This window comes from Oscarella lobularis, chromosome 13 (assembly GCF_947507565.1).
Source record: "Oscarella lobularis chromosome 13, ooOscLobu1.1, whole genome shotgun sequence".
Taxonomy (NCBI): domain Eukaryota; kingdom Metazoa; phylum Porifera; class Homoscleromorpha; order Homosclerophorida; family Oscarellidae; genus Oscarella; species Oscarella lobularis.
Window position 1 is genome coordinate 1,958,446 of NC_089187.1, and position 26,394 is coordinate 1,984,839.

General features: G+C 47.6%; 7 protein-coding genes across 9 annotated transcripts; 3 read left to right on the forward strand and 4 right to left on the reverse strand.

The window, feature by feature from the left end:
• Positions 1-204: 204 nt before the first annotated feature.
• Positions 205-12,630, reverse strand: LOC136195007 (protocadherin Fat 4-like). Its single transcript, XM_065984277.1, has 23 exons — positions 11,236-12,630; positions 11,092-11,139; positions 10,800-11,032; positions 10,543-10,747; positions 10,358-10,477; positions 9,960-10,307; positions 9,719-9,909; positions 9,556-9,658; positions 8,664-9,503; positions 7,560-8,603; positions 7,259-7,507; positions 7,046-7,207; positions 6,108-6,989; positions 5,799-6,053; positions 4,677-5,747; positions 4,347-4,613; positions 4,133-4,294; positions 3,212-4,084; positions 2,892-3,152; positions 1,780-2,838; positions 1,470-1,727; positions 1,253-1,414; positions 205-1,190 (listed from the first exon to the last, which is right to left on the reverse strand). Exons 4-23 carry the CDS (start codon positions 10,720-10,722, stop codon positions 411-413), a joined length of 9,267 nt encoding a protein of 3,088 aa, XP_065840349.1. The 5' UTR covers positions 10,723-10,747; positions 10,800-11,032; positions 11,092-11,139; positions 11,236-12,630; the 3' UTR covers positions 205-410.
• On the forward strand, positions 11,215-12,970 carry LOC136195009 (uncharacterized). Of its 3 annotated transcripts, none has more exons than XM_065984280.1 (5): positions 11,215-11,298; positions 11,691-11,793; positions 11,846-12,145; positions 12,203-12,547; positions 12,604-12,970. In XM_065984280.1, the coding sequence occupies exons 2-5, from the start codon at positions 11,730-11,732 to the stop codon at positions 12,813-12,815; spliced, it is 921 nt and encodes a 306-aa protein (XP_065840352.1). In that variant the 5' UTR covers positions 11,215-11,298; positions 11,691-11,729; the 3' UTR covers positions 12,816-12,970. The 3 variants fall into 3 exon arrangements, with proteins under 3 accessions (XP_065840352.1, XP_065840353.1, XP_065840351.1); XM_065984281.1 differs by lacking the exon at positions 11,215-11,298 and adding an exon at positions 11,318-11,634; XM_065984279.1 differs by lacking the exon at positions 11,215-11,298 and having other exon boundaries at positions 11,318-11,793.
• Positions 12,819-17,881, reverse strand: LOC136195008 (uncharacterized). The gene is made up of 15 exons (XM_065984278.1): positions 16,997-17,881; positions 16,557-16,942; positions 16,341-16,502; positions 16,176-16,286; positions 16,002-16,115; positions 15,872-15,953; positions 15,600-15,818; positions 14,996-15,543; positions 14,821-14,943; positions 14,650-14,769; positions 14,502-14,598; positions 14,080-14,448; positions 13,887-14,006; positions 13,710-13,829; positions 12,819-13,643 (listed from the first exon to the last, which is right to left on the reverse strand). The coding sequence occupies exons 1-15, from the start codon at positions 17,082-17,084 to the stop codon at positions 13,258-13,260; spliced, it is 3,045 nt and encodes a 1,014-aa protein (XP_065840350.1). The 5' UTR covers positions 17,085-17,881; the 3' UTR covers positions 12,819-13,257.
• A 159-nt stretch (positions 17,882-18,040) lies between these two features.
• LOC136194511 (iduronate 2-sulfatase-like) lies at positions 18,041-19,645 on the reverse strand. The gene has a single exon (XM_065983665.1). The coding sequence runs from the start codon at positions 19,643-19,645 to the stop codon at positions 18,152-18,154; it is 1,494 nt and encodes a 497-aa protein (XP_065839737.1). The 3' UTR covers positions 18,041-18,151.
• LOC136194513 (uncharacterized) lies at positions 19,642-20,941 on the reverse strand. Its single transcript, XM_065983667.1, has one exon. It carries the CDS (start codon positions 20,899-20,901, stop codon positions 19,642-19,644), a length of 1,260 nt encoding a protein of 419 aa, XP_065839739.1. The 5' UTR covers positions 20,902-20,941.
• Positions 20,942-21,424: 483 nt separating this feature from the next.
• LOC136194512 (uncharacterized) lies at positions 21,425-23,936 on the forward strand. Its single transcript, XM_065983666.1, has 14 exons — positions 21,425-21,494; positions 21,542-21,598; positions 21,657-21,699; positions 21,901-21,955; positions 22,006-22,166; positions 22,321-22,491; positions 22,543-22,642; positions 22,693-22,911; positions 22,970-23,076; positions 23,135-23,226; positions 23,278-23,304; positions 23,360-23,430; positions 23,483-23,644; positions 23,698-23,936. Exons 2-14 carry the CDS (start codon positions 21,590-21,592, stop codon positions 23,876-23,878), a joined length of 1,398 nt encoding a protein of 465 aa, XP_065839738.1. The 5' UTR covers positions 21,425-21,494; positions 21,542-21,589; the 3' UTR covers positions 23,879-23,936.
• A 119-nt stretch (positions 23,937-24,055) lies between these two features.
• Positions 24,056-25,441, forward strand: LOC136194514 (uncharacterized). Its single transcript, XM_065983668.1, has one exon. The coding sequence runs from the start codon at positions 24,113-24,115 to the stop codon at positions 25,355-25,357; it is 1,245 nt and encodes a 414-aa protein (XP_065839740.1). The 5' UTR covers positions 24,056-24,112; the 3' UTR covers positions 25,358-25,441.
• The last annotated feature ends 953 nt before the right edge of the window (positions 25,442-26,394 follow it).

A 26,394-nucleotide genomic window follows, 5' to 3' on the forward strand; every position in this document is an offset into this window, starting at 1 on the left:
TGACCTTTATTATCTCAGCAACAACGCCCATTTCTGACGACAGCTGTAGTGTAGAGCGATTCAGAGACAACTAGAAAACGCCCTTGTGAACTCGAGATACGCGAACAAAGGTTTTTTCCTACCTCAACGGGAGCCTCTCCGGCTCCCTCCCTGCACAAGCTTAGGCGGAGTGAAACAATGTGTGTACGTCGAGTGCACTGCCTCTGCCATGCATGTCTACTTCTTAGTAGATACATCCCTCTATACATTGAACTGTGCTTTGCACTACAACTTGGAGAACACATTTCGTGCAAAGCTCACATTCACAGACTCAACAAAAACATCAACGCGAACAGAAAAAACGGAAAACAAAACCCTGAAAACCATCTACGACGGACCGGTGACACGGTTTCGTAAGCGCTCCACTAGTTTTACCCACGCCGAGATGCAGACAGAGCCGCTTTCTCCCCTTCCCTTTCTCCGGCCCTACCTGACCGCGCAACCGAACGCGATGGACGACAATTTTGAATCGTTTCGCCCAAGACGCATTCATTGAAAGCAGCGTCATTCACTTGAATCGACAAAGTCGCCTCGATCGACTTCGATGGAATGCCGCTATCGGTCGAACGCAGCCTGATCGTGTAATTCTTTCCTGTCGAGGCGGTTAGAGAGTCCTCAGAACACAATCCTCTTTGATTTTTAGCCAAACAGCTCCACAACCACGGCGTAACCTTCAATTGATCCCCATCTACGCTGAATCCGTAACCGAGAGATTCTTCGTCTGAAAACTCGTACGAAAATGTTTGCCTCGCTGTCCGAGCGTTATCCGGATCCTGGGTGGAGAGTTTAGCAACCACGCCACCCACACTGACACTGTCAACAACATATCTATCTAAAAGAATTGAAGTCGGTGGTTCGTTCTCGTCCCGTACATTGACAACGAACGATTTGTTCACCGACATGGGCGGTGTTCCGTTGTCGGTCGACTTCAAAGAGATGGTGTGCTCAGTGCTATTTTCGTAGTCTAGATTTGCCGTCGACGAGACTATGAGTTGGTTTCCGTCAACATAGAATCGTCCTTCAGCGTCTTGAATCAAGGTGTAGCGGTACGATTGATTTATATCATCGTCGACGGTTACCAAATCGCCGACAATTACGTCGTTTCGATTTTCATACACGCTAGGAGTCGAGCCGCCAGAAATCACTATGTCCTAAGTAAGTGAATGGCAAATAACTAGACATGATGTCTATTAGCAGACTTCTCTATTCCTACCGTAGGCTTATCATTGACGTCCACAACGGTAACAGAGAAAGATGCCTCTTTAAATTTTTCGCCTTTATCAGTCGCTCGAATGAAAACGCTGTGGTTTTCACTTGTTTCGAAGTCGATATCTCCTGCCACGGTGACGTTCGCAATGCACACCGTTTTAGCCCCCTAGGCACGACTGAATTATACAAATTGGACTGTCGAGCTTTTCAAAAAGACTAACTTCAATTAAATTCGTCGCACGACAAGTTGATGCTTCGACACCAAATCTTCCATCGACGTTGTCAAGCGAAAACGTCAAAATTTGGCCCGCATCTTCGTCGAGACCTTCCACAATACCAATTACGGTGTTTGTTGCTGAATTCTCCTCGACTAGAGGATAATTGTCTTGGAAGCTCAGCTGTCCGCCACGGTCTTTAAAGTATATTGCCACCGGCGGTTCGTTTACGTTCAGTACTTCGATGGTAAAAGTCCTATTCATCTACATAAATGAGAAGGTGTAATAAACGCAAATAAATAGACAAAAAACTTACCGACATTACTGGTTCTTTACTGTCTGTTACCTCCACCGTGACGGCATGAGACTTGCGAGTCTCGTAGTCAGTTCCGCGCGCTTTTAGTAAATCGCTACCATTTAGCTTGAACTGGCCTTCATCGTCGTCTAAGAGCGTGTACGAGAGAACGTCGCCTGCATCCTCGTCAGTGGCAATAAACGATCCCACTAATGTGTTAATGGGCGCGTTCTCTTTGACTTGAAATGGGTCTATTTCGAGATTTCTTGGCTGATCGTTGACATCGGTCACGTAGATCGTCAAATTGAACGTGCGACCCAGTCGAGGAGTACCGTCGTCTTCGGCACGAATTGAGATATTGTGCCACTTTGCCGTCTCGTAGTTGATTTTGCACCTTGCGCCACCGTACGCCAAACAGCGTTGATTAGAAACGGCAACGACGACGACGTCATCTTCGATCATGAAACGACCACTGGCACTATCAGTCAACGTAAACGTCACCACCTGACGAGTCGTTTGAGCATTGTCCGGATCGTCAGCGTGCAATTTACCGACAAGAGAACCGCTATCACTGTTCTCTTTTACTTCGTTGCCCTTTAATATCAAAGCGCTAGGCGCTTCGTTGACATCTGTCACGTGTATTGTAAAGTTTTTGTCGACGTACATAGGAGGAGATCCTGAGTCAATAGACCTGATGACGACCGTGTGCTGTGACTCATCTTCATAGTCTAAACTGGCATCAGGAGTTGTCATTAGGGCCGTGCCGTCAATCATGAATCGGCCGTCGGCGGAGTTAATCAATCTGTACGTGTGTTTGTCAGATCGGTCATCGTCGATCGTCACTAGACTAGCGACAAAGGCGTTCTTTCGATTTTCTTTGACCGAACCTTGAGACGCATTAGAGAACTTGACGTCCTTGGGTCGATCATTGACGTTGCCAATAGCAACGACAAACTGACGAACAACAGATAGTTCTCCCGAGTCGTACACGCTAATGTTTATGCGCTGTAAGTGATCGTCGCTTTCGTAGTCGAGATCTCCTGAAACGATAAGCGTCGTCCAACAGACCGTGTTCACGCCCTGAAATCGTAAGAAATGATACATCTAGACAACAAACCGCATCGCGCTCGTACCGGCACGTCAGTTTCGGAGTGGCACGTTGTCGTTCCCAAAGCAAAATGTCCGCCAGAGTCATCGTCCAAGAAAAACGTTAGTGTATCGTTGGCGTCGTAATCCTTAGCAACGACTTTTCCAATTATTGTTCCTTTGGGAGTATTTTCATCAACAATGGGCATTCCATTATTGAACGTCATTTGGCCGTATTCATCGGTGATGTTGACGTCAAATGGAGGCTCGTTCATGTCTAAAATTTCGATGTCGAAAGTCTTCGAGACCTACGTAAAACAACACATAATAAATTTCTACATACAGTATAAGTTTCTAAAACAATTACGTTCATCCGTGGAATGCCGTTGTCCTGCGCTATTATCATGACAGAATAAGATCTCGCCGTCTCGTAATTTGCAGAGATTGCCATCTGCAGCTCATTCCCAATAATTCTGAAATGATCCCTATTCTCGTACGCTAGCTCAAAGGCGAGTTTCTGAAGTTTGTCTTCGTCCTTGGCTCCCACTTCTCCTACTACAGTTCCAACAGGCGCATTCTCGAACACTTCATTTCTTTTTAATGTTAGATTTCTCGGTCGATCGTTTGCATCTACCACTCGAATCTTCAACTGGAATTCGGTGGAGAGCGGCGGCGACCCGCTATCAATTGCACGAACGCGAATATACCGTTCTTCAGCTTCTTCGTGGTTCAAAAGGCAGTCGCCACCTCCCTCTGCTAAGCATCTTACGTTCGATACGGCCGTTTTTAAAGTGTTTCCGGCCAACATAAATCGACCGCTGTTCGAGTTCAAAAGTTCATACGTATACGTCTGCGAAAAGTCGGAATCCACTGACGACAAATTTCCTATCACCGTATTTATGGGACTGTTTTCAATGACAGTATTTCTGTCTATTATCACAGCCGATGGAGCCTCGTTTAAGTTCGAAACTTCAATGACGAACGTCTCGGAGAACGAAAGCGGCGGCGAACCACTGTCCGTCGACGTCACAACGACAGCGTGACTATCAGTATGTTCATAGTCGAGATTTGCCGACGAGGACACTTTCAGTTTGTTGCCTTCGATAACGAACCGACCACCGGCGTCATCGGCTAACGTGTACGTATACGACTGCGATTTGTCCTCGTCGATAGTCGTTATATCGCCAACATCGGCATTGTTTTGATTTTCAAAGACAGTTGAAGAAGAAAGTCGAATACCCTAAAAGAGATATAAATATTTCCATAATTGAAGACGTGTGATACGTACCGTAGGTTTCTCGTTGACGTCTATAATTCTAATGAAAAACCGTTGACTTTTAGAGAGCCCACCTGCATCAGTGGCACGAACGGTGATACTGTGATTGAAATTGTTTTCGTAGTTGAACGACTTTCTCGTTATGATCTTTGCGCTGCACACCGTCCTAACACCCTATTTCTCAAAGAACTAAATTCTTGAACAACGCCGTTTGTTAGCGACTTACAGGAGCGGACACGTTTGAGCTACACATCGCCGTCGCGTTAACTATTCCAAATTGTCGTTTATTGCCGTCGTCGAGGGAAAACGTCAGCAACTGCTTTGCATCCGCGTCGAGACCCAGTAGCGTGCCAATCACTGTACCGTTCGCAGAATTCTCTTCCACTTGGGGTTCGTCGTCGACGAAGTTCAGCTGCCCGTCTTCGTCGGTAAAAATGATTTCAACAGGAGCGTCGTTCGCGTCTAGTACTTCAATTACAAAAGATTTCACCATCTACATAAAAGAGAGGTATAGACAGTGTCACAAAAGGTACTACTACTTCTTATAGATTTTTACCGATTTTGACGGCTTCCCGTTATCAGTTACAAAAACTGTGATATTGTGTGACTTCTTCGTCTCGTAGTCAGTCGACTTCGCTTTCAAAAGCTTATTGCCACGTACTTCAAATCTGCCGCTGTCGTCTTGCAATAACTCATACGAGAGAACATCACCGACGTCTTCGTCGGAAGCGCTGAACAGTCCCACCAACGTACCAGCGGGCTTGTCTTCGGCGACTTGAAATCTGTCAATCGTAAGACTTCGCGGTTGATCGTTTGCATCAGTGACGTAGATCGTCAGTACAAAATCGCGGTGACGCACAGGGTTTCCATCATCGGTTACAGCGACGGTGATATTGTGCCACCGCGCCGATTCGTAGTTGATTTGGCACTCCTGTGCGCCGTACGCCAAGCAACGCACATTTGACGTCGCTACCTTTACAACACCATCGTCGATAGCGAAGCGACCCCCCGCACTATCGACCAAAGTAAACTTCAAAGTCTGGCGATCGGTTATCGCGTTGTCCGGATCGACCGCTGATAAGTTTCCAACGTTGTCCGGATCGACCGCCGATAAGGTTCCAACATGAGTTCCTAAAGGACTGTTCTCTTCCACTTCATTGCCTTTCAACGATAGAGCACTTGGCTCTTCGTTCACATCTATCACTTGTATTGTGAATTGTTTACTATTAGCCAGTGAAGGCGATCCGGAATCATTTGATCGTATACTAATTACGTATTCGGATCGTTGTTCGTAATTGAAATTGGCGTCAGCTGCTGTTAGAAGGTTGTCACCAATAATCACAAACCGGCCACCTGCGGATTTCGTTAAGGAATACGTGTGGTTGTCGCCGACATCGTCGTCAATGGTCGTCAGACTGCCTAACAATGCGCTGTTTTGGTTTTCTTTGATTGATGTCTCAGACAGCAGAATGTCCTCGGGATTGTCGTTAACATTGACAACTGCAATAGTAAACTCAGACGTGATGGCTTCGCCTTTAGAGTCGGTGGAACGAATTTCGATGCGATGACTAGAACTCTCTTCGTAGTTGAGCGACTCTGCGACAACTAGTGAGGTCCAGCACGTTACCTGTAAAACTCCTTTGAAATATAAATCGTTTCTTGGCTATCATCAACTTACCAAGCTGTCTGTCCTGCATGTTACATTTCCAAGTGAGAATCTTCCTTCTGCGTCATCATTCAAGTGAAACACCAACGAATCGCCGACGTCTGGATCCGAGCTTACAACTGTGCCTACCACAGTGCCAATACGAGTGTTTTCATCGACTCGAGGCTTGTCTCGAATGAAAGAGAGCTGTCCATTTGTGTCAGTCACGTTGATAAAAGCTGGCTGTTCATTAGCGTCGAGAACTTCAACAAGGAACGTTGTGGAAATCTAGTAAAAACCCTGAGTCTTATAGGCGTGAAAGCGTCTATCTGTTAGATTTACCGATAGAGGAGGTGAGCCACTGTCTCTAGCCACAACAGTCACTCTGTAAACTTCAGAAATTTCGTAATCGAGTGCCTTCGCGATTTGCAGCTGATTTTCCACTATTCTAAACGTGCCATTGGCAGAGTTGGCCAATGAAAACGTTATACTGTCTCCATCTTCATCGTCAGCAGATAGAAGTCCAACGCTGGTGCCAACTACGCTGTTTTCCCACACTTCGTTGTTTGAAAGATCAAGGTTCCTTGGTTTGTCATTCTCGTCGGTCACAGTGATGTTAAATGTAACTCTGACAGATAACGCCGAGGAACCACTATCGGTTGCTTGCACGTCAACGTCGTACACGTTTTGTCCTTCGTAATTCAAAAGGCACGCTTTTCCTCCGAGAGCCAAGCACGGCACGTTCGACGCAGCTACCTTGAGGACGTTATTATCTAGCCTGAATCGGCCTCCGGCATTTTCCATAAGCGAGTAAGAGAACGTCTGGAGAGGAGGTCTGGTATTATCCGGATCGACTACAGACATGGTCCCTATAGTTGTTCCTATGCCGCTATTTTCAGGAACACGATTGGCACTCAGTCTCACCGCTGTAGGTCTTTCATTGACGTCCAACACGTTAATAACAAAAGTCTTACTGATTGACATGGATGGCGAACCATTGTCGGTTGTCTTTATAGAAATAGTGTAGTGTGAGGCCGTCTCGTAGTCCAAATTGGCTGACGGTGATGCGCGAATTTCACTACCGACTTTGACAAATCGACCACCTGCTCCGTTTTCCAGCATATAACTGTGAGTCTGAGATGAATCTTCGTCGAAAGTGGTAAGACGTCCGACAAGTGCACCGTTCATATTTTCTGAAATTTCAGAGGATGAAAGGGCGATGTCCTAGAAAAGCGGTAACAAAGTCGTTTAAAGGATGAAAACGACCTCTGCTTTCTTGCCTCTGGTTTGTCATTTGCATCAACGACGGTGATAGTAAAGCGGACAGCTTTGTGAAGTCCACTGACGTCAGTAGCGCGCACAGTAACGGCGTGCCGATCTTGCTCTTCGTAATTAAGCGAGCCCGCAACAATGACATTTGCGGAGCAGACAGTAAAACCTCCCTGTCAAAGTTCGAGATCAGAAATGTTCTGGAGAAGACAAAAAAAACTTACCGAGACCGTACACTTGCTGGAAGTTGACAATTGAAAAAGACCGTTGGCATCTTCATCCAAGGAAAGAGTCAAAGCACCCGTCTCCTGATCGCGAGCTATTACTCTTCCGATGACAGTATTAAGCGCACTATTCTCGCTGACGCGCGGGGAATTGTCTTGAAAAGTAAGCTGACCCCCGGTGTCGCTGAAACGAATAGAAACGGGTGGCTCTTTCTCATCTAACACCTCGATTGTAATTCTCCGAGAGAACTGCAATCATAGAAAATTCCAAAATTAGGATCTCAATTTTAGACAATCTTACCGACAGTGGTGGCGATCCGTTGTCGGTCACTGAGACGTTGACAAAATGTGCTGTTTTCGTTTCATAGTCTGTCGACTTGGCCTTGAGCAATTGGGCTCCTTTCAAACTAAATCGCCCGCCATCGTTATCAGTCAGCCGATAAGAAAGAACCTGCCCCACGTCCTCATCCGTTGCGGTCAAACTTCCAATCGCCGTGCCAATGGAAGCTTTCTCTTTCACTTGGAACTTGCTTATCGAAAGATCTCGAGGTCGATCGTTCACGTTCCTCAAATAGATTGTGATAGCTGTGTCGCGTCGTTCAGGTGGACTCCCGTTATCTGTAGCGCGTACGACAATACGATGCGACGACGTCGCCGCTTCGTAGTTCAGCAGACACGCCGATCCTCCAATAGCAAGGCAGCGCGTATTGGAGACGGCCACTTGTAGAGTGTTTCCGACAATCCTAAACCGACCTCCGGCACTGTTAATAAGCGCGTACGTCACCCGTTGCCGTGTCTGCTTCTGATTGTCCGGATCGCTGGCGGAGAGTAGTCCGACTGTCGTGCCTTGAGCACTGTTCTCCGCCACTCGGTTTGCTGTTATCGTGACGAATCCAGGACTCTCGTTTACGTCGTTGACATAAAGCCAAAAGCTCTTGCTATAGGAGAGTTTTCCAGAGTCAGTTGATTGTACGGTGATGAAATATGATCGCCCAATTTCGTAGTTCAAGTTCGCATTCGCTGCCGTTTTGAGCGTCGTGCCGCCAAGAACAAATTTTCCACCCGCCGAATTTAGCAACTTGTACGTAAAAGTGTCCCCGGCATCTTCGTCGATCGTCCGAAAAGTGCCGACAATCGCGTTGTTTTGGTTTTCTCTGACGTATCGGCTAGACAGGATGATGTCTCGTGGAGGATCATTCACGTTCCTGATTTCAATCAAGCGATCTTCACGTTTGATAAGGTCCCCGCCATCCGCGAGTCGCACTGAGATAGTGCGACGCGGGGCGACTTCGTAGTTGAGGTCGCCATTGACGATCACTGGCACCGAGCACCGACTCTTCCAATTCTAAAATGAAAAAAAAACATCCTTCTTAGTTGTTTCAAATAAAAAGAGCGATAATCTTACGCCAAAAGAGCCTGATGTACACACAGCCGCGCTCGAATTCAAAGCAAATCGACCACCGGACGTACCATCGAGGCTAAAAGCGAGCTTATCGCCAGCGTCCGGATCGTAGCCCATTAACGTTCCAACAACCGTATTCCTGGGAGAGAGCTCATTCACTGTAGGATTATCGCTTCTAAAAGACTGCTGTCCACCCATGGACGAAAACGTAACGTCTCCTGGCGGCTCGTTTACGTTCGAAATGTAGATGCGAAACGAGGTGGATGTATTCAGTGACGGGCTTCCACTGTCTCTCACGAGAACGCTAATCAAGTGACTGGTTGCTGATTCATAGTCAATTCCACTTCTCGTAGCGAGCACCACTTTATTGCCGCTACTTATAGAAAATCGGCCACTGGCATTGTTGGTTAGCGAGTACGTCAGCGATTGCATGGAATCTTCGTCAGACGCCGTTAGTGTGCCTATGACGGTACCGATTGTCGCATTTTCTTTAAGGGTGCTTCCGGAAAGCCGAAGGTTTCTCGGACGATCGTTCACGTTTCGCAAATAGACACTCAAATATTGGTCAACGTATTTCGACGGAGTACCGCTGTCGCGGCTGCGAACTCTGATCGAATGAGAGAGACTCGCTTCGTAATTTAACGAGCAGGAACTGCCACCGTAAGAGAGACACCGACTGTTTGACATCGCAACCTGAAGCTGAGTTCCTTGAATTCGAAATCGGCCCCCGGCACTGCTCAGCAGTGTAAGACTGTGAGATTGTCCCGCGTCGGGATCGCGAGTCGTGAGGCTGCCGACTACAGTTCCATAGGCGCTATTCTCATTTACGTACCGATTTGAGAGCTACAAGCATGCAGGTAATCTCATGTGGTTTACTTTGTGCTGTGAGACGTACCGATACTCCAGTTGGAGATTCGTTTACGTTCAAAATGGATATAGTAAAAGATTGGTCCTTATAGTAGCCTTTAGTTTCCGTGCCGCGAACCGTGATAGTAAACCTGCAAGAATCGCAAACGAGCACTCAAAAATAGGAAAACAAGAAAAAACCGTTAACCGACTTGTTTGGGTAGGATTCGTAGTTCGGCCTAAAGTCAAGAAGAACTCGATTTCCGGATAATTTGAATTTACCCGCGGCGCTATTCACAAGCCGATACGAGACTGATCCGCAGTCTGGATCGCTAGACGAAAGCGACCCAACGGTATCGCCTACGCTTGCGTTCTCTGCCACTGAATAGCTGGACATACTAATCTGCAAAGAACACCGTTTCAAAATGCATTAGGCAGCGACCAGTGTCGTACTGTAAGCGAGCACGTGTTTCTACACCAAGTGGTGCTGCGCGACGACGACCAGGAACCGGACGAATAGCAGGTGATCGAAGAGCTGCCACTTGCGCGAGTGTAACCGCTCGGACACGAGACGTAGCACGTTTTACCGTAAGTTGTGCCGGAACTGCACGAGAAGGACGGGTACTTGCACGTTGAACCGTACGTCGCCCACGAGGGACAGTAACTCGCCGAAGGCGACCCACAGTTGCGAGGCGAGCAATCCTTTTTGTTCCAGCTCAGTAGGTAGCCAGTTCTGCACCAGCAACTACCAGAGGACGAATAGCAGTTGTGAGCACAGCCATCACTGCAGCTTCTACTAGCCTAAACAATAGCAATGCAATCCGAAAAATTCTAACAAACCGTGTACCAACCGATGTAGAAGGACAAGACCAGCCGCCGCATCTCGCTGACCTCGAGACGGAACGATAGCGCCACTGTGTGCCCACACCGCATTTTTTAGAACAGGAGCGCCACGAACCCCAAGAATTGACCTGATCAAAAAAGTAAAAAGATATGAGAAATCACGTAAGCCAGCGAGGAGAACGCGCATTCCTACCTGACAATTTACTCTGTAGCACGGAGGTGGCGCTCGTCGTCGTCGACGACTCCACCAACCCCCCTCAGTGTTTAACACGAGCAGAAAACCGAGCACAAGTGAACATAGAACAGCTCTCATGTTCTCGTCTTCTCGATGCGAACTCAAATAGGTCTTGGAACCAAATCCACTCAAATACATACGCCCAGCGAACGGCTAACGCTAACTTAGATAAAGTTCAGACAATCTTTCAGATTGTTGTATCTGTATCTAGATACCTTTGAAAGATTGTTGTATCAACGCACCTTTGAAAGATGCCCTCGAGATCTCTTTCATCATTCTAGCGATGAACCACTGCGAATAGAAACTAGCGAGGAGCTGCAGCATTGAGGGCATCGAATGCGATCGCAACTCGACAAGGAGTTGAAAGAAGAACTGACAGTCTTCTGTTACGTTAAAATCTTTTCCTTCTCGACGGTCATCGGTCATCGTTGTGTCTACTTTAGATATACTGCTCTTATAGAATCAGAATCAGCGTATTTATAACAAAGTATAGGTGCTACAACAAACCGGTTCTATTAACTGAAATTGTCTGCTATCGCCTTTAGCATCATAGTTCTGAAACGGTCACAATCATTAGTCATCAGGGACAATGACGAAATGCCCCTCCCCCGCCTTTTTCTTCATATATAGTGGGGCGATGCCAGCACAAACTTTCATTGAATTCTCGCTGTCCACTGGCAGAACTTCTGGGTTCTGAAATTTCATCTAGAAAAGGTACTCAAATCAGTATATGCCAGCTAGAGAAGCAGGGAGGGTCTGGGAGGCGCAAACGGTAGCTTGGCCCCAAACAGCTTCTCAATAAAAGAGTGATTTAGCGAACATTACCGTAGCGGATTCTACATATTTCGAAGCGATTTTCTTTCTAAAAGCGCAATACAAGCCTAGACGAACCGTGATCAGAACCGATCCAACCGCAGGGATCCGAACCGACCTTAGCCCACTTCCGCGCGCGTGATCCAATTACGATCCGAACCGAACCGCACCGAACTAACCGTACGCCAACGATTACGTAGGCAAACAACTGCCATTATCTAAGCGCCGAGCGAGCAAGTGGCATTTGGACCACTAGCTAGGCTAGAACAACTTCAACCTCACTTTCTTCCTAGAGACAACCTTTGCGAACGTGTACTACGTAAAACGAAGCCATGACGTTGCGCTTCGATCTGTTGTGGATAATCGCAGTTTTCCTGCTGCCATCGTCATTTCAGGGTAGGTGCAAACGTGCGAGAACCTCATTATTTTAATTAATACGCTCGTCCAGAACGCCTTCAACCGATCGTAAAATCCTCTACGCCCAGCCAATATAACAGCACTACTCAACAGATTTCTACCGAATTACAATGCACCTATCCGGCAGATTATCAATGCCCCATGCACTGGGTCACTGATAGAAAGAAGATAAGTTCTAGCAAAGGCGTCTTCAATATCAGACCCGGTTCACACTGCGAGTCAAACCTAACGGTGTTCACGTTCGCCGCGCAAAACGCTTTCTACCAATGTGCGGTGACCACGCCAGATGGAATCACCGTGTACAGTGAACCGATAAAGCCTCAAATTCAAAGTAAGTAAACATCGCACAAAACACTTCAACACGATTACAAAGCTGATGTCTCTATAGTCCCGCTAAGAGCTGACGCCAAGACCGTTACAGTCCATGACGTCACACAAAACGCCACGGTCAAATTGTCGTGCCCATCCAAAACGAATATTACATCACTAGAAAATCTCCCCATCCCAAACAAAAAGATACGTGTCCAATGGTACAAAGACACGTCGCCGCTACCAGCGAACTTGCAGAAGTACCATCACACGCATGGAATGCATCTGATCATCAAGAACTTTTCGGCCAACGATTTGGGAGTGTACAAGTGCTTTCTATTAGGGTACGGAATTCTACGCCCGGCCCAGAAACAGTCGTCTGTGACGGTCGTTCTGGGCAGTAGCATAGTGCAACATTCACCTGGTATGACACTCGCTAGCAAGCAGAACTCAAACACTATAGCTGACTGCTTTATGTAGGAAAAGCAAAGATTGCCCTCGCAGCGGGACCAACGGCGGGGACTGCTGCCGTCATTTTTATCGTCATCATCGTTTTGGTGTATGCGAGCAAGAAGAAGAAGCGTGGCAGCGCTAAATTGCCCGTGGAAGAAACCATGAGGCCGTCATCGCGCGAGAATCAATGGCATCACGACCTCAAAGTTCACCCTACAAGCATAACAACGGCTGTCTAAAGAACGTACTGTAGCTAGAACGTACTGTAGCTAGAACGTACTGTAGCTAGATAGCCCTCTGTCTCTGAGTCTAACCGTCTCATACTCAAAGCATGTAATTAATCGATTCGACGGCGACGCTGTCGTGCTGAGACCCCGGCGAAACTTTAGAAAGGCAGCTTTGGCTACTATAATTCACCCCATACCTTCCTATTCGAGTCTATCGCTGCTTGAGACAACTCGAGGCGGAACGAACTTGAATCCGGCGTTATTCGATCGTTCTTGAAGTTCGAAGTTTGTTAGACAGTAGCTCTAGTACGTAGCCTGCTCGCGAGAGCCGCCGTTGAATCGACTTCGAGAACGAGCAGCCATCTTTTGTTAATTCAAAATATCACGTGACTGCGACGCTATCTATTTTTCGATGTGAAAACGACAACAAGTTTCTCAGCAGATCTTAGTTTTTTCATGGACGCGGTCGCTCGCAGACAAAGTGAAAGGAATTTCCGCAGCGCGCATCATTCCAGGAAGCAGCCGGTCCATTTCCATTGGTGTGAACGCAATTCTCCGCATCTCCAAGATTGTTAGGTTCGCTGCCGGTCCATTTCCGGAACGTGTCCGGCGAACCGTCAGACCACACAAACGTGCCCTCGTGAGCAATGTCATTGTATCCCAACCAGATATTCGAAGTAGCCAAACTTTGAACGAACGCGTACTCATCCTGATTTGCAATCGAAACCAGATCGCCTCCGTCAGCCTGGCACTGTGCACGTGACTCGTGCCAGTCTTTACCCGTCCCGAAATGTTTGTAGCAGTTCTGTCTGAAAGACGAATAACCGTTCGAGCATACAGCTAACAAAAATAAATAATCAGGGGCTCGTGGCGCAATTCAATCGTCTAATAAACTCTAAGTCTTACAGCACGACGTTCCGTCTCCAAAGAAGCCCGATTTGCACGTGCACGTGAATCCGTCCTCCGTGTCTTCGCAGACGGCGTTTCCATCACAATTGTGCGTGCCTAGCACGCATTCATTCGGAGCTACATAAGCAATAACTATCTATCGCAAAAAAAAACTGAACATTCGCTCATTATTACTGCACTTTCTGCCGTCTCCCGCGTAACCGTTCGGACACTCGCAGGAGAACAAGCCCTCGTTGTTCACGCAAGCCGCTTCAACGGCACAATCGTGAGTTCCTGTTTCGCACTCGTCCAAATCTACAACAGAAAGAAGCGATGTCATCGTTTCTATTATCCATGAACATATGCATGCAGCAGCATAATGATAAACCTTTTCTGCAAACGTATGGATAACAGTATCCGCACTGCTCGTCGTTCCAGTGGTACAAATTTTCACTACTCATCTCGAGAACGCAATTTTGCGAGTCTTTGTAATGATTCGGTTGTCCGGCAGCCCAGTGCACAAAGTCCACCTCGGTGCCATCAGTCCAGCTAAAGTTCTTCCCGTTGCGATGCAATCCAATCCACGATTTACCCGGCGACAAAGCGCCAACGAAGTACGCCTCCTGTTGGTCGTGCACGCTGGCCAGAGAGCCGTTTTCGCTCTCACATGTCGAATTCGCCGCCGTCCACGATTGACATCGACTAAACGTTTTGAAGCAGTAAACCCCGCGTGGAAACCAGCCATCGGCGCAGACAACTACGCAAAGAAGCAAGATGCGAACGAAGTTTCAATAATCAATCATCACGTACATGGTAGAACGACGTAGCTGACTGAGAGGGGATCGTATGAATCGCTACGAACTCGTATTTCCGCAACGCAGATCAGAAATTCAGAAACCGTCACTTGCTGCACAAAAGCGATGATATAAGGAGCTACAGCAGTATTATTAATGTCTACCTCAATCCAGGCGACGATGTCGTTATAAACTGCCGGAACGTTTCCGCTGATCGTTGTCTTGTGACTGGGTGTGACGAGTACGGACGGCGACGAAGGATACGTGTGCGAAAATTCAACGCCCTAGAAAATTAAATACATATTTATTTCTCGAGATGCTGCTGGAGAAGTTGCCTTGCAGAAGGCGTAGTTGTGTCTTCGAGACGGCTGGAGATCTTGATCAGCGAAGTCAACGCTACCTCGTTCCGAAACGATACTCCTCGAAATTTTCGATTCCTCGGCAACGGCCAACCATGTCTACGCGTAAAAAAAGGCTAACATGAGATTTTCCATTTCTACGATCACTAACGATCGAAACGTTTTCGTGAAGGCCATCGAAATTCTGCAACTCTCGCACGCAAAGCGAAAACGAATCGGTGTGAATATCTTCAACCCACAAGCTGGCGGCGTCATGTTTGAAGTCTCGGACGGAGTGGCGCAGAGTGGCGAGAACGAGCGGTGGCGACGAGAACGCTCTTTCCAAAGTCACCTTTTCGCACGTCGTTCCTGTCCACCACTCGTCGAGTTGAACGATCCCGCCCATCGCGCCGTCCGGCGCGCCCTGGTAGACGAGCCAATTCAACGAGACGTCGGTGACGTCGTGCCGCTCGCCGCGGCCAGCGACGTATACACAAGCGGTCAGGGAATCGCTCGTTAGGCGATCGATCCAGGCAACAGGCGCGTCGTGAATGTACTGAGACGCGTAGTTGGCGTGGCGGTGATCGACGGTTACAAGAGCGTGAACGGGTTTGTGTGGGTAGAATAGACGGCTGTTGAAAACAAACGTTTGGCAATCGTATTCGACCGAGGACTGGGAGTTGTGGTGGGCAACAACGGTCCCACGTTGAAACAAAAAGCCTGTCGAGTCAAAATTCAAATATCGGGGTTATTATATAACACGTTTCGGAGTATACCGTTGCAGCTTCCGTTGTGATGAATAGAGATGTGTCGTTGGCGGGTTAAAAAAATAAAACGGTGGTACTCGCACTCATTATCGTACGTGACGGCGTTCGACGCGCAAACTGGATCGTCGACGCTGTCGCACGTCGGCGCGACGCACTCAAACGTGTGCGGTCCCTTGTCGACGCAAACGCCAAAATAATCGCAGATGACTCCCGCGCACGGATCAACAACTAAACGTATATAATCGTCACGTGGGAGAATTTTAAAAATTTCTTTGACGTACTTCCCACAGCTGCCCACGTGACTAGTACGTCGACCGGATGCGTTGACATCGCACAAATCCTGACACGAGACTGACTGGCCATCTGCGCAGGAAGGATATAATATTCCCCGTCATTTTATTACAAGTTGACCTCTGCGTGCGCTACTATTGTGACTGTTTCCTGGTCAAGAGTGAAGAGAACTTCCGGCGACACGAGGACAGTCGGTCGCGTATCTCCGTAGTACTTTTTCTCAAAGCTTACATCCTGAACGAATCGCGCCTTATCGAGAAATCCTTTCCCAATATCGTAGCTTAATTCACCGACCTTGCAAGCGAAACCAGCGCTCAAGTCACCTATTATGAAGTGGCATTTTCCCACCTCTGCCCCTTCGACGAGACTTTGAAGGCCCCGACTACCGTTGAACGTTAAAACGTCCTAACTCATTAATTAGAATATAATTTCTGAAAAAAAATTCTAAGCAAATGGCACCGCTTGGAACCCGCTATGAACGCCAGAGAACATCTGCGTCTCTTTGTAGCAGAGACCGAATCGACCCTCGGACGTGTTTTCGGTCCAAAGAAACGCCCCGTCTGTGCCTGCGCCATCAGGTCGAACAGCCGTCGTAAGTAAGTTCGACATCCGCGCTGTTGACTGCGTACACGGCTTAGATTCCTATTTAATTATATACGACTCCTCCGCGAGTACCGTTTCTTCTCGACAATGCTTCATCGCCGCGAAGTCCGAGAAGCTGACCAATGCATCCTGAATCACGTCCAACGGCGCGGTTGTCAAAAACGAGCGACGTGGGGAAACGTAGGCCAGCCACTCAACGCTAAGCTCCACTGTCCCAATGAGCCCGCTGCGGGCGGCACACGCGACAAAGCCGCGTTCAGTCACTCCCTCGGTCCACGTTGACAGAACCGTGTGATTTGGGGATGATGATCGGAGAAAGCCGACGCTGGCTTGGACGTGAACGGTCTCGGATGAGTGGAGACTTTGGAAAGGCGCTGGGAAGGTGACGTGGACGCACGCGTGGCCGCACGTCGACTTCGATAGCGTGAAGTCGTTGTGACCGAACATCGGGGAGCGACCTGGGAGGGACTGTATAGCCTAGGGGTGCGTGTTGGAAGCGCGAGCGTGTGTACCAAAACTGCTTGGGGCATTCTCAGGAAGGACTGACGGTAGGAGCACCCACAGGGCAATAGGGAGAAACGCTTGATACGCTTTGTCCATCAGTAGCTTGTGAGATGAATGAACTGTGTCCCTTGGCTTTTTGACTGTGCTTATATGCACTTGCCGTTGTGCCTAAATGAATTATGATTCTTCCGTCTCTCGTCAATCGGCGTGGATTTGATTATCGTACGACGCGGAAACAGGTTGTCCGCAATGCGCCAATTACCGTAACTTCCCGGGAACACTACTAAGTGCACCCGTTCATTTTGGAGCATCTCCGAACTTCTACAATCTAAAAAAAATTAAGAACGTCTCATAACGGAAAGAGAAGTTGATGTTTCACCGCTTCAGAAAAACAAAAGTAGCAAGTCCGGCATCATCCATAGAACTCCCGGTAAAAAGCCAGCTAATTAGCTAAGGTGCGGTGTAGATTGCTGCATGGTTTCCATCTATGGTTTCAACCAGTCTGACTGTCTCATACTCAAGGCTAGCCGCCCCATACGTTGCCCACAACGCCGCGGCGTTGTTACGGTGCTCTACGATCGACCCTGTGTATATAACCCGTCTCGTTACGCTTATCCTAAATCGTACTTGCCCGTTTCATTTTCAGTAGATCTTACTCGCTTCCAATGACCAAAATTGTAGTTGCGACGACTCTTTCGTTGATTTCACTGACAGATAGCCGTCAACTGATTCAGCTCAGCGAGTTGTGGGAGAAGACGGGGACGGGCGGGGCTGATTGAGAAGAAAAAAAGAGCCACTCGGGACGTCTGCGGCTGTCAAGTGATGTGAGCGGCTGTTTTCAACTCTTTCTGGCAAAAGAATCGGCTGTTAGGCGAACAGAATGAGCTTGGAAGAGCCTCTGGCATATTTAGATCCGGACCTTCGGTAGACAGTAGCTCCCGTATTCCGTTTCCGTTGCATTCTTGTTGTGCGGTCAATGCAGGCTTTTCCTGCATCCCTGGAAAGCCGTAATGCCGCTAGCGTCCGCGTTAAATACAAGTAGCTTCTTTCATAGTTCGAAAGCATTGTTTGAAGACGCTGATATGAAGAAAAAACAGAGCAAACAACGTGACACGCTGGAAACACGAGAATTTAGTTAATTACAAAAATACAAAAGTAGTTTCTCAGTTCTTTTGAAAGATTTGGTAAAGTTGTTCACTTAGCTTCTTCACCAAGTCTGGCTCTTTGGAAGCAATATTCTCATTTTCAAATGCATCAAAATCATTTCCCGTGTCACCAACGTGAGAGTACAGCTCTACTCCCACCTGTTTATCCCACTCCGGTTTCAACTTCGTTCCATTCCACTTGACCCACTCCGTGTATCGATAATCATCGGTTCTCATGCTGTACCCCATGTAATCAAATTTCTCTCTCGGCACTCCAGTGCACAAATCACTAGATGACTTTGCATTCAGACAACGGGGGTACTGAGACAAAGTAACGTTCTTGATCACCCTCTCAGGATTATCAAAAAGAGTTGCCAGAGAAGAACCGTCTAAGTTTTCCTCACTAGCAGGAGGTAACCCCGCCAGTTCAACCAACGTAGGATACAAGTCAACCAACTCTGCAAACGCTTGCGTCGATTTCCCCATCGATTCCTTTTTCCACGGCGCGCGAATCATCATCGGGACTCGAGTCGCCAACTCGAAGTTCGTCTGCTTGCACCACTCGTTGTGTTCGCCCAATTGCCATCCGTGGTCGGCGTGAAACGAAACGATTGTGTCGTTGGCCAAGTCGAGAGTCTCCAGCTCGGCCAACACTTCACCGACTAAAGAGTCCATAAAACTCGTCGCTGCGTAGTAAGCCCGTCGAAGTGTCTGCTGCAAGTCGACAGGTAGAGGCACCGAGATATTATTGAAAAAATTAACATCTTTGAATCTTCCCTGTGGCATACACTGATACCATGCAACGGAAGGCATCGCTGTTGGCGGTAGACGATGAGCGGCCGGAGCAATGTCGGCACTCTGCGGATAATAGTGAAGAAATTCTTCAGGAAATCGCCACGGCAAGTGAGGCTTATGAAATCCTATACCTAGAAAAAAAGGAAGTTTGTTCTTTGCGGCGTACCGAAGTCGTTCGCGAAGGATCGTCGACGAGTTAGCGTCGGCAAACGTGGGCGTCGGTTCGGAAGGAATGGCGCACCACGTATTATCTCGGCAACCGCTTGGTCGCGGATACTCAAAAGGAAACTTGTCCAAATCGGACCAAGAGGGCGGATCGTACTCTGGCGGAAGACGCGGATGATAAAGCTTTCCGACTCCCGACGAGAAATAGCCGTGATTTTTAAAGTACTGCGGCAATGACGACCAATTGAGACCGACGTTGGGCTCTCGAAAGTGATCGATGAAATTCCACGCTTTCGTCGTATCCGGTCGTCGGCCGGTCATAAAGGAGTTCCTCGACGGTCCGCAGACGGCTTGTTGGCAGTAGGCGCGCTCGAAAACCAGCGATTCTTTCGCAAGTTTGTCGATGTTGGGAGTATGAACGTATCCCTGACCGTACGCACCGAGATCAGGACGAAGATCGTCTACGACAATAAAAAGAACATTTTTCGTGTTAGCAGCACCAACAGCGGTGAAAACGATCTGAAATAAGACGATAACCAGAAAGGATCTCATAGTCCGTTCGCACGTGATATGGGAGCACTCCCACTCCTGTCTATAGGCTGGATCAGAGTCCAACCGTGACCCCAATGACAACCGTCAACAGATAACTCGTCGACAGGAGTGAGAAGATAGAGCGGAAAACCGTTCGAGTCCAAGTAGAGATCCGGTGCCTGTCTGCGTTTGAAGTAGCTAACGGTTCCGTCACTCCACGTCATATTCGTCTCCCAAGCGTAGTCCGGTAGAAGCGTCCACGCCAGTCCGTCGACGCTGTAGGCGTACGCTCCTCGAGTTTTGGGATAGGGCAACAGTTGACAGTGAACGAGCATGTGATAACCTCGTTTCGTTCTCCATATAAAGGGATCTTCGTTCGACATCGTTTGATTGGTGGGATTGACGAGAGATGACGGCCAGTCGGCGGGAGTTCTCCATCCAAACAACGGTTCTGTAGATCGAATCGTATACGGTCCCGACCAGTGAGGAGCAGTAACAATAGCAATCTTTTCCCTAGTATTCTCCGAATATCGAGGAGGCTGTTCACACTGCACCCCTCTCACGGCCATGACAACGGAACCGTTCTGTGCAAACGTGACCGAGGGACAGTTCGTTTGACAAATCCAAGAGTGCCTGTCTTCCATTCCCGGCCACGGATTGAGAATGACCTTCTCTTTCCACGGTCCATATACGCTGGAACTCCACGCCATAGCCGTCACCTCGTGACTGATATCGTACAGGTGACACGCATCGGGCATTCCAACGCACGCTTTCGATAGCACGCCAGGAAAATCGCCACCGTCGTAGCTAATCATATAGATGAGCACCGTTCCATCTGGAGCTCGAATAGCGTGCGCTTCGTGGTGAAATGCAGGTAGGACGGTTTCGACGTATTTGAATGGGCCGGCCGGCGTTTCGCCTTCCAAACGAACTATAGCCGTGTTGCATTCGTAATTATCCGATTCGTCGAATGGGGGCGTGGTGAACGGTTTCGCCGTGACGAAGGCGTGATAGGTGCCGTTTTCGTAGATGATGTCGCCGCCCCACGTCGGCATTGTGGCGTTGAAGTATCCGTGCGGTTCGGCGCGACTCGGCGGACGAAGTTTGAGGTGGTTGCATCGGTCTCCCGTCCAGCCGGGATCGCACGCGCAGCGTCCACTCGTGCAGACGCCGTTTAGAGAGCAATCTGTTTCGCTTCCTTCTTTGCAGCTCGCTGCTGCTGCGTAAAGTAGTGCTGCAAGATAGAAAAGGTGAACGTAGGCGCTACTATTGGACATTGAGATTTCGAACACCCCGTATTAAAAATGCTATTCCTTGTTTCCCTGGGCGCCAACGAAGCCCTTTTCGGGCATCCGTTGTGTATCGTCACATTCCAAGCTCTCCGACGCAGTCCAGTCTTAACGAAAACGCTCGGACGCGTCTCAAACCTCTCTTATTCGAAATCTCTTTGTCTATGACAAGTGCACAGACACAGAAATGCGTTATTAGGGTCGAAAACGGTACGTACAGTCCACATCCGCACCAAATGGAAAAAAGAGAGGGAAAGTCCGTAAATCTTGCCTTGGGACCTACTTTCGCTGTGTCCGTCTCTGACGACTAGCTTTTCCTAAACTGCACGAAAAAAGCTCAGCATGAAATTTTTCGTTGCAGTTGCAGCAGACGACTTTATCTACTATAACTTGTTTATTATAATAGGAAGTTAATCTCTGACGTCATTTCCGACTGCATAGCTGGATGCGTACAGTGTTTATTTGAGCTCGAACGACGGGAAGCTAAGCGCCATGAACCGTACTGCGCTCACCTCGACAAAGGACCGTTTCAAGCAAGAGAACCGGCGAGTCGTACTCGTCTTGTTCACAATTCTGGTGACGTATGATCATTGATCCAAAGAGAAGCGAACTAATGTCATTGTCATAGATAGCGTGCGGTTCGACAGTGTCAGTGGTGTTTCCCTTTCTTCCTTGGATGGTTAGAGTAAGCTGAAACAGGTCCCCTTTCCTTATCTGGTTTTACATTGACGACCTGTGTGTAGATGTTTAAAATCAACGGCGAATTCGTCCAAGAAGAAGATACAGGTACGTGGAGATCGAATCGTTGCTTGGTCACGGGATAACGTTCGCCGTGCCACTGCACCTACACCTACAATTACTAGTCCCCGCAAGTGGGCGTGACCAAGGAATTTTTTATTTTAGAAAAAGAAACTCCATCTTTGATTTAACGTTTATTCGCTCACGCGCCTCTTCTATGAACTGCTGTATCATCTTTTTTTTTTCTAGGATACTATGCTGGGCTCGTGGCTTCTGTTTATTTTCTTGGGCTTTTCTTGGGATGGTAAGAGCATAGTACTCTAATAAACCCAAACGAGTGCTCAACTTCTCTAGCTACTACTGGGGCACCCTGGCGGATAAGAGAGGACGTCGGGTGACTATTCTTATCAGTGGGGGCACACTGACTATCTTCACCTTCCTCTTTGCATTCACCAACACGAATTTGGGCTTGGCTTGGGCGATCGTAACGAGAGTGCTAAGTGGAGCAAGCAACGGTATGGAAAATAATTGAAGTTAATTAACTTGAAACCCCAGTCTTCTATTTTTTAAAATTCAACTCAAAAATTCCCAAGGCTCCCTGACATATAAATGCCTGCCCTTGAAAATGTTTGCGTGTTCATTCTACTGCTAATTTTTGGCTTCTTTTAGGTGTACTGAGTGTATCCAAAGCGTGCATAGCCGACGTCTCAGATGACGATAACCAGGCGAAAAGATTGGCTTATGTAACGACGGCCTGGGGCGTGGGACTTCTGATCGGACCGGCCATTGGCGGGCTCTTGGCTGAACCGGTTCGGCAGTACCCTGGCGTTTTCCCCGAAGGTGAGTAAAATGGATTATAATAAATACATCAATTATCACAATACTTGGTAGGATTCCTCGAAACGTTTCCTTATTTTCTGTCATCGGCTGCGTCTGTTTTTCTACTCCTAATTGGTCTCGTTATAATTTATTTCTTTTTGCCTGAGACGAGGTACATGAGGAGCATCATCAGTAGATCTGTTCTTAAGAGTTACGTATTAGAGACTCTTATTTGTTTGACAAGGAGAGCAAAGCTGCGCTCTATACTGATAAAAATGCTGATAAAGCTCCAGTAACTATAGACGAACTCGCTGAACCAATGGTGGCGTTTTCAGTGGAGTCCAATGACGTCGAGATTAAATTTTCACCCACGGAAAAGCAAGAAGAACTAGACAGATTCAATGACCAAGTAGCAAAGACAACCGTGTGGAATCTGCTAAAGTAACAGGAGAATCAAATTGTGCCCACACCCTAGCGTGAATACGTGCCGTTTTTATAGAGTGAAGGAAACAAAATTAGCTGTTGCTACCTACTGCATGTTCGCCTTTTCCGTGGTTGGTTCGGACGAACTGGCGAGCCTGTGGATGGCAACGAAGAAATATAGAGGTCAGCCTCAGACTTAGAGGGAAACAATCTATATTTAAAGTCTAACGTAGTTTATTAGGGGGTCTTGGTTTCAGTGAAAAAGACATTGGACTTTTTCAAGCAGTTTTAGCTTGCGTAACCGTTCCTCTTCAAATTCACCTCACACATAAAGTAAAAAGAAAGAGATTAGCGTAATCTAAGCTGAACGTCGTTCTTTTCCAGCTGGAAAACAAACTGGGCTCTCTGACGGTAAGATCATTTGTTGACAATAAATGGAATATCCATTTTGACCACGTGTTAGCAGACGTTTTACGTTACATGCATTGCCTGTGTGTTCTTTATGGCGTTTCAACCTGTAGTATCTTCGATAGAAAGGCAAGTTCATGATTCTGAGATCCTCCTCCGCGTCTCTATATCTCCACGTTAGTCGTATTCCTCTATGGATAGTCCTCTTCATTACTCTTTTCATGATGAGATTATCTATCAACGTCGCCTATGTCATGATAGCAATATTTATCAACAATTCTGTACCGAAACGTCAAGCCGGTGCCATCAATGGCCTTGCCGTTTCACTAGCGGCCGTCACCAGGCAACGTCACAATATTATTGACCGGATCTTGCCTTCATAACCTCTTCTTTTAGGTCGGTCGCTCCGTCTGTTGGAGGCTCACTTTTTGCTTGGTCTATCAGAGGGGGAAAGGGCCATATAGAATTTCTTCTTGATTATCATTTGGTTTTTTATTTTATTTCTACCGTGTTCCTCATTTCGCTGCTTCTCTCGGTATACCTTCCGAGCAAATTGCAGAAGCAGAAGCGGGAATAACATTCTTATCTAAATTAAGTATATTACAGTACTTATACTCTACGCAATTTGAGAGTAACACCGCTAGAGGTTTTCGAAACAAATTTAGTAGATTTTACCTTTCGTCGTTTTCATAATACACGAGTGGAATTCAATTAATTAAATCTGGCATGACGCAAGTATCGTTCGTCAGCGGATATTGCGGTGAACGTGCAGCCTAAGACAAGCGCTCGCGTCTACGTCTACTGCTTTTGGATGCTGACGATGAAACGTCTTCTATTTGTTCTCTTTCTACAAACACTCTGTATTGACATTATTTCTCCTACGGCAGACTCAACTGGGGAACCAGAACTGTCTGTCGACAATCAAAGTAACCTAATTCTAAACGCAGGAACTGGGTCGATTATTATGAAATACGCCGGCGGTACGACAGCAACGGTGGATCAAGTTAAAACGAAACTTGACGAGCTCACGCAATCGAACAATGACCTCCGGGAGAAACTTTCCCACGCCCAAAACGCAAGCCAAGTCCTCGACAATAAGATACAGCGTTTCATTGCTTGTCAAGCGACGAGCCAAGGCTACAACACGTCGACAGACGAGTGCGTGCCGCTCGTACCCCAATGCTCTCGCGAAGGCGAAACGCTCGAGTTCCACGGAGGCTTGAACCGCTACATATGCTCGAGCTTCCTAATCGACACAATCAATAACATGAAGACGAATATAAATATGTTGCTAAGAGGGCCGACGTCGATTATAGGAGACGTCTCGTCGATGCCGGGACGAACGTGCCGCGATATCAAGGAAGTGCGCCCGCGAGCACTGAGCGGGGTCTACTGGATCTCCCAAAGCCCAAACGGCTCATATCCCTATCGAGTCTACTGTGACATGTTGACTGATGGAGGAGGGTGGACTCTAGTGACCATCGTAAAGGGGACAAGAGCGACGTACGAGAGAAAGTATCCCATCAACGGAATGAACGAGGATAAATTGCTCGCAGATCGAACGGACGAGTGGGCGAGTTTGAGTAAAGCGAAGCTCAATGCCATATTCGACGCGCGAAACGATTCGATTATGCGCGTCTACGTATCGGCGTTTACGAGCGTGCACACGGGAGACACGTCGCGTTTTCCTCGCACTTACTACATTCGAAAGTTGAAGTACAAGGAACGTTTCGATGCGTTTGTGTCGATTCGTTTCGTTCCCGAGTGGGGAGACAAGACGAAAGACGAGTACAAAATCAATTACGATCGACAGGGTCGCGTTCATCCGTACGATCCGGATGCGCACGATTTTCCCGATTCCGGGAAGGCGATGAATCACTGGGAGGATCACGTGGTTATAATCAAGGGGAAAAAGTATTCGACCAGTCGACACGGCATCGTCGGAGATATCTATAGCAATTGCGAATGGTTGTACAAATTTCACGTCAGTGGAACGGCAACCGCTTTGAATTGTCTCTCCACTCAGGACGTTTATGGAAAGATCTGGATCAAATAACAAAGCACGTTTTTTTTTGGACACTGAACTGCTCCCTTCTGTAGCTCACTCGATGTTTTCTCTCTTAGAATATTTCAGTCTTAACGTTTGGAGCCCACGCGTGCATCAGGCAATCAAGCAAAGCCGTACTTCAAATTACTTAGATAGCATGACTACGCGAATTTGCTAGTACCGGTAGTACCACGGATCTTAGTTTCCTCTAAGATCCGTGGTAGTGCATTGCGGCTTTCCATGGAACAAGGAGGCCTAAAACTATCATTTGGCGATACGCACCTGCTCGACCGTCGTCTAAAGACACCTAGCTCCTCGCTCGAATGCAGGAAAGGCCGGAGAAGGGAACTGGATCAAGGGGAGATATCCAACGCACCAGATTGCTCCGGAAAGTCGATTGCTGCTAATTTCTACATAAGAAAGACACCGTAGCTCACTTTTGGTTACTCTGCAATGCCCTCTAGCGCGGGAACACGGGTACATCGGGGGCCCTTACGAGGCAACAGTTGTTCAGATCAAAGGTGAAACCAGTATACATCTCGCTGCGCCGGTGCGAGAAGTAAGAGATGTTGTCTTTCACGAAAATTCTTTGTTTTCTACAGAATATCAACCAGTTTAATCCGGGGCATTGAATATCGCTTGAGCATGCTAGTCTTTCTCTACAATCAGTGCTAATAGGTTGTGGCTATAAGAAAAGTGCGACGTGGGAATAGCAGAGGGGCTCTCCTCTGATGTGACATGGCGGACATTCTTTGGGCTTGAATTAGTGGACAAAGAATATTACCGTACTGTATTGTCGAGCTATCCTAAATCTAACTGCGTCGTCCGACGGCGTCAAAATTGTACTGTGAACAGAGTGATTATCTTTACCAGAGATATGTATGGTCATTGTGCTGTGCAGCAGGAGTTTTCTGCTTGAAGCTGTAGAACCATGTGCATATTTTGTACAATTAGAATAGGAGTGTTGCGTGCTGTAGATTTACTGCACTGTACAAGACAGAAAAATATGTATTGCAAAGGGAAGCACCGTTGATCTGTGCAAAGGC

Coding starts and splice junctions, on each gene's coding strand:
- LOC136194512 (XM_065983666.1), top strand. Junction 21,700..21,900: donor CGTCCAAGAAGAAGATACAG/GTACGTGGAGAT, acceptor TTTTTTTTCTAG/GATACTATGCTGGGCTCGTG. Junction 23,077..23,134: donor GGCAACGAAGAAATATAGAG/GTCAGCCTCAGA, acceptor GTAGTTTATTAG/GGGGTCTTGGTTTCAGTGAA.
- LOC136194514 (XM_065983668.1), top strand. CDS start 24,113: ATGCTGACGATGAAACGTCTTCTATTTGTTCTCTTTCTACAAACACTC.
- LOC136195009 (XM_065984280.1), top strand. CDS start 11,730: ATGACGTTGCGCTTCGATCTGTTGTGGATAATCGCAGTTTTCCTGCTG. Junction 11,794..11,845: donor GCTGCCATCGTCATTTCAGG/GTAGGTGCAAAC, acceptor ACGCTCGTCCAG/AACGCCTTCAACCGATCGTA. Junction 12,146..12,202: donor GATAAAGCCTCAAATTCAAA/GTAAGTAAACAT, acceptor ATGTCTCTATAG/TCCCGCTAAGAGCTGACGCC.
- LOC136195008 (XM_065984278.1), bottom strand. CDS start 17,084: ATGGACAAAGCGTATCAAGCGTTTCTCCCTATTGCCCTGTGGGTGCTC. Junction 16,287..16,340: donor TTCATAGCGGGTTCCAAGCG/GTGCCATTTGCT, acceptor TTAATGAGTTAG/GACGTTTTAACGTTCAACGG. Junction 15,544..15,599: donor TCACAACGGAAGCTGCAACG/GTATACTCCGAA, acceptor TTGACTCGACAG/GCTTTTTGTTTCAACGTGGG.
- LOC136194513 (XM_065983667.1), bottom strand. CDS start 20,901: ATGTCCAATAGTAGCGCCTACGTTCACCTTTTCTATCTTGCAGCACTA.
- LOC136194511 (XM_065983665.1), bottom strand. CDS start 19,645: ATGAGATCCTTTCTGGTTATCGTCTTATTTCAGATCGTTTTCACCGCT.
- LOC136195007 (XM_065984277.1), bottom strand. CDS start 10,722: ATGTATTTGAGTGGATTTGGTTCCAAGACCTATTTGAGTTCGCATCGA. Junction 5,748..5,798: donor CATGCAGGACAGACAGCTTG/GTAAGTTGATGA, acceptor GGAGTTTTACAG/GTAACGTGCTGGACCTCACT. Junction 1,415..1,469: donor GTGCGACGAATTTAATTGAA/GTTAGTCTTTTT, acceptor AGTCGTGCCTAG/GGGGCTAAAACGGTGTGCAT.